Source organism: Lottia gigantea (assembly GCF_000327385.1).
Source record: "Lottia gigantea unplaced genomic scaffold LOTGIsca_42, whole genome shotgun sequence".
Lineage (NCBI taxonomy): Eukaryota > Metazoa > Mollusca > Gastropoda > Lottiidae > Lottia > Lottia gigantea.
Window position 1 is genome coordinate 1,976,138 of NW_008709463.1, and position 4,705 is coordinate 1,980,842.

At 38.9% G+C, this 4,705-nt stretch overlaps 1 protein-coding gene across 1 annotated transcript; it reads left to right on the top strand.

The window, feature by feature from the left end:
• Positions 1–2,411: 2,411 nt before the first annotated feature.
• LOTGIDRAFT_122921 (hypothetical protein) lies at positions 2,412–2,600 on the top strand (the record flags this gene model as incomplete). The annotated part of the gene is made up of 1 exon (XM_009060444.1): positions 2,412–2,600. A coding segment is annotated over one exon (189 nt), but the record flags the coding sequence as incomplete, so codon positions are not given.
• Between the last annotated feature and the right edge of the window lie 2,105 nt (positions 2,601–4,705).

Consider the following 4,705-nt stretch of genomic DNA (forward strand, 5'->3'; position numbering starts at 1 on the left):
TCTTTGCTCCACCATCTCTTCTTTGGTGGATCATCTTATTGGTGGATCATCTTCGTTGGTAGGCGTAATACAATAAAACGGAGCAAAGACCATATTGGAATGAACATCTGTATCAAAATTGAGGTCAATATTTTCAAACCAAACTACAACTTGTATTTGGAAAATAGACCATCAATTTCAGAAACAAATATCATTGCAATATATTTTCTGTAAAAAACAAAAACTGATTAGTTAAAGGAAAAATATGATTAGTGACAAAGTGACATAATAATTAATAACAATAACAAAAATATACAAATCAGTCGACTGACAGACATAGACAATAATAGGCCTACACACAACATAGAACAGATAAACACAAATGACAATTCCACCCACAGATGAGGTGGTAAAACATACACCCACTGGACTGATGGACATAAATGACCACCAACATACTCGACTGTTTAAGTAATATACACCAAGATGACTGACGGACACGAGTGATCACTAACAGACTTGGCAGTAGAAATGATATACACCCACTGGACCAACGGACATGAGTGATCACTAACAGACTTGGCAGTAGAAATGATATACACCCACTGGACTGACGGACATGAGTGACCACCAACAGACTTGGCAGTAGAAATGATTTACACACTCTGGACTAATGGACATGACTGACCACCAACAGACTTGGTAGTTCAAACAATATACACCCAGATGACTGACGGACATGAGTGACCACCAACAGACTTGGTAGTTCAAACAATATACACCCAGATGACTGACGGACATGAGTGACCACCAACAGACTTGGTAGTTCAAACAATATACACCCACATGACTGACGGCCATAAGTGACCACCAACAGACTCAGCTGTTTAAATAATATACACCTCTGGACTAATGGACATGACTGACCACCAACAGACTTGGTAGTTCAAACAATATACACCCAGATGACTGACGGACATGAGTGACCACCAACAGACTTGGTAGTTCAAACAATATACACCCAGATGACTGATGGACATGAGTGACCACCAACAGACTTGGTAGTTCAAACAATATACACCCACATGACTGACGGCCATAAGTGACCACCAACAGACTCAGCTGTTTAAGTAATATACACCCTCATGATTGACGGCCATAAGTGACCACCAACAGACTCAGCTGTTTATATAATATACACCCCTTGGACTGATGGACATGAGAGATTACTAACAGACTCGGCTGTTAAATGATATACTGGTACTCCAATTAACAGCTATCTAACTATCTTAACCATCTTCTGCTCTATTTTACCACAATCTACAAAAATATCAAAATAAGAATTGAGTGGATACAATTATCTTTGACATTTAAACGATATACACCCAATGGAGAGGCAAGGATGGGTCGGTTGGTACCATGAATATAACAGTCCAGTAATTGGAATATAAATACACCTACCAATTTCCACCAAAGTTAACTATATTACCACTATTCATTAATTACCTTCTGCTACACTTCAACTATAATCTACCATATTTCCTACAAAATTATCAGACAAGATATGAGAGAACAAAAATAGGTGGTATTTAAACAATATATACCTAATGGATGGACAAGGAAGGGTTGATTTGAAAAATAAATACACCTACCAATTTTCCATTAAGTTTGTCAAAATTCCACCATATTTTTCCACCAATGCTACCATACTTATAACTTTATTTCATTATCCTCCAAAACCTTAAAATAATTGATCAAAATTATAACAGATCATAAACAAATACGGCATTAAAACATAGTTTATGAATTGATGAGCACACTCTCAACAAGGGACTGTTGCTAGGTTCAATGATTTGATTCCTGCCTACCTATTTAAGAATTTGAATATGTAAAACTACACCTACCACTTTGCACCAAGAGTTGCCATATTTCTACCATATTTCCACCAAGTTCAACATAATTTTCATAGCATTTTACCATACTCTATCAAGAAAAGAAATAAATGAACATAAATTTGCAGGGTGGATATATTCTATATAGGATATGTCTGTCTGTCACCTCGTTCACTAAGATATATTAAAACTACACCTACCAATCTTTATCCAGTGTTGCTATATTTCCACCAATTTTTCACCATATCTAACATAGTTCCATTACTTTTTACCATAATCCATTATACTTTTACTATAATCATAAAACAGGTAAGTATATTAAGCAGTTAAAACAAATTCAATGCAGGGTCGAGGAGTTCCATTAGGGAACTGACAAACATTAGTGACTACCAACAGACTTGGCAGTTCCAACAAAATAGACCCACAGAACTGACAAACACAACTGACCACCAACAGACTTGGCAGTTTCAACAAAATAGACCCACAGAACTGACCAACACAACTGACCACCAACAGACTTGACACTTCCAACAAAATAGACCAACAGAACTGACCAACACAACTGACCACCAAGAGACTTGGCAGTTCCAACAAAATAGACCAATAGAACTGACCAACAAAACAGACCACCAACAGACTTGGCACTTCCAACAAAATAGACCCACTGAACTGACAAACACCACTGACCACCAACAGACTTGGCAGTTCCAACAAAATAGACCAACATAACTGACAAACAAAACAGATCACCAACAGACTTGGCAGTTCCAACAAAATAGACCCACAGAACTGACAAACACGACTGACCACCAACAGACTTGGTAGTTCCAACAACACAGACCAACAGAACTGAACAACACAACTGACCACCAACAGACTTGGTAGTTTTAACAATATACTGCAACTAGACAGACAGACCATCTTGGCAAGGCAGGGTCGATGGATTCCCTGAAGGATCTACTCCCCGCCTACCCATAATACTTCACTCTTCACAATATTTCTTTTATCATATTTTCTTTACCATAAACTAAAATAGAGAAAATAGAATTAGTGACCACAAACAAACCTGGCAACAAACTTAAACCAATGGACTGACTAACACAACTGACCACCAACAGACCACTAACAGATCACTAACAGACTTGGTAGTTCCAACAAAATAGTCCCACAGAACTGACCAACACAACTGACCACCAACAGACTTGGTAATTTATCAAAACACACCCACTGGAGTGACGGACAGACCATCTCGGCAAGGCAGGGTCGATGAGTTCCCTGAGGGATCTACTCCCAGCCTACCCATAATACTTCACTCTTCACCATATCCCTTTTATCATATTTACTTTACCATAAACTAAAATAGAGAAAATAGCATTAGTGGTGGTTTTACAATATACATTCAATGGATGGACTGACTGCCATGATATGATTGGTAGAAAAGATTAGTTCCATAAAGACCTTGGAATCATTAATATGACAGAGAGCATCTCGACAGAGCAGGGTCCATGGTCATCAATTGCTATCATTAATTCGACAAAGAGCATCTCAACAGAGCAGGGTCCATGGTCATCAATTGCTATTATTAATATTGAGAGCATCTCAGCAGGGCAGGGACGATGACCTCCCTGTGGGATTTCTCCTTCCCTACCCTCAGGTTTACTTCAATAAAATCACTCCAGGATTAATCTAACCTTTGTAAAATCATCCCAGGATTAATCTAACCTTTATAAAAATCATCCCAGGTTTAATCTAACGTTTGTAAAAATCATCCCAGGTTTAATCTAACCTTTGTAAAAATCATCCCAGGTTTAATTCTATTCCTGGTTCTAGTCCAGTGACATGGACATTACCATAGTACAGGACTGAAACTCGTTCATTTGTTTCATTCAAATACATGCCGTAAATAGGCCCAATTTAACGTACCATCCAAGACTGACAGAGTTGGACTAAATGACCGGCAGTGAAATATCATAGGCCCGGACAGCCTGATTTCATCTCGGCAGGGCAGGGACGATAACCTCCCTGTGGGATTTCTCCTTGCCTACCCTCAGGTTTACTTCTATAAAATCACTCCAGGTTTAATCTAACCTTTGTAAAAATCATCCCAGGTTTAATCTAACCTTAGTAAAAATCATCAAGGTTTAATCTAACCTTTGTAAATATCATCCCAAGTTTAATCTAACCTTAGTAAAAATCACTCAAGGTTTAATCTAACCTTTGTAAAAATCATCCCAGGTTTAACTCTATTCCTGGTTCTAGTCCAGTGACATGGACATTACCATAGTAACCGACTGAAACTCGTTCGGTTCTGTTTTATTGAAATACATACCGTAAATCGGCCCAATTTAACACAACCTCCGAGACTGACAGGCTTGGGCTAAACGACCGGCAGTGAAATAACATAGGCCCGGACGGCCTGATTTCATCTCGGCAGGGCAGGGACGATAACCTCCCTGTGGGATTTCTCCTTGCCTACCCTCAGATTCCTATCCACATAAAAATACTTCAATTTCATTACCAGCTGCTTTTCAAATCATACCCTAGGTGGACTAAGCGGGCTGTCGGAACATAAAATGTCCAGCCCTAACCACCGGAACAATCGAAAAAACATTTTTTAAATCATTCCATGTTTCTAAAATAATCAGGTCCAACTTAAGGTACATTCCAGACTGACAGACTTGGGCTAAACGACCGGCAGTGAAATAACATAGGCCCGGACAGCCTGATTTCATCTCGGCAGGGCAGGGACGATAACCTCCCTGTGGGATTTCTCCTTGCCTACCCTCAGGTTTACTTCTATAAAATCACTAGACCCTTAATAAATAGATCCTTAA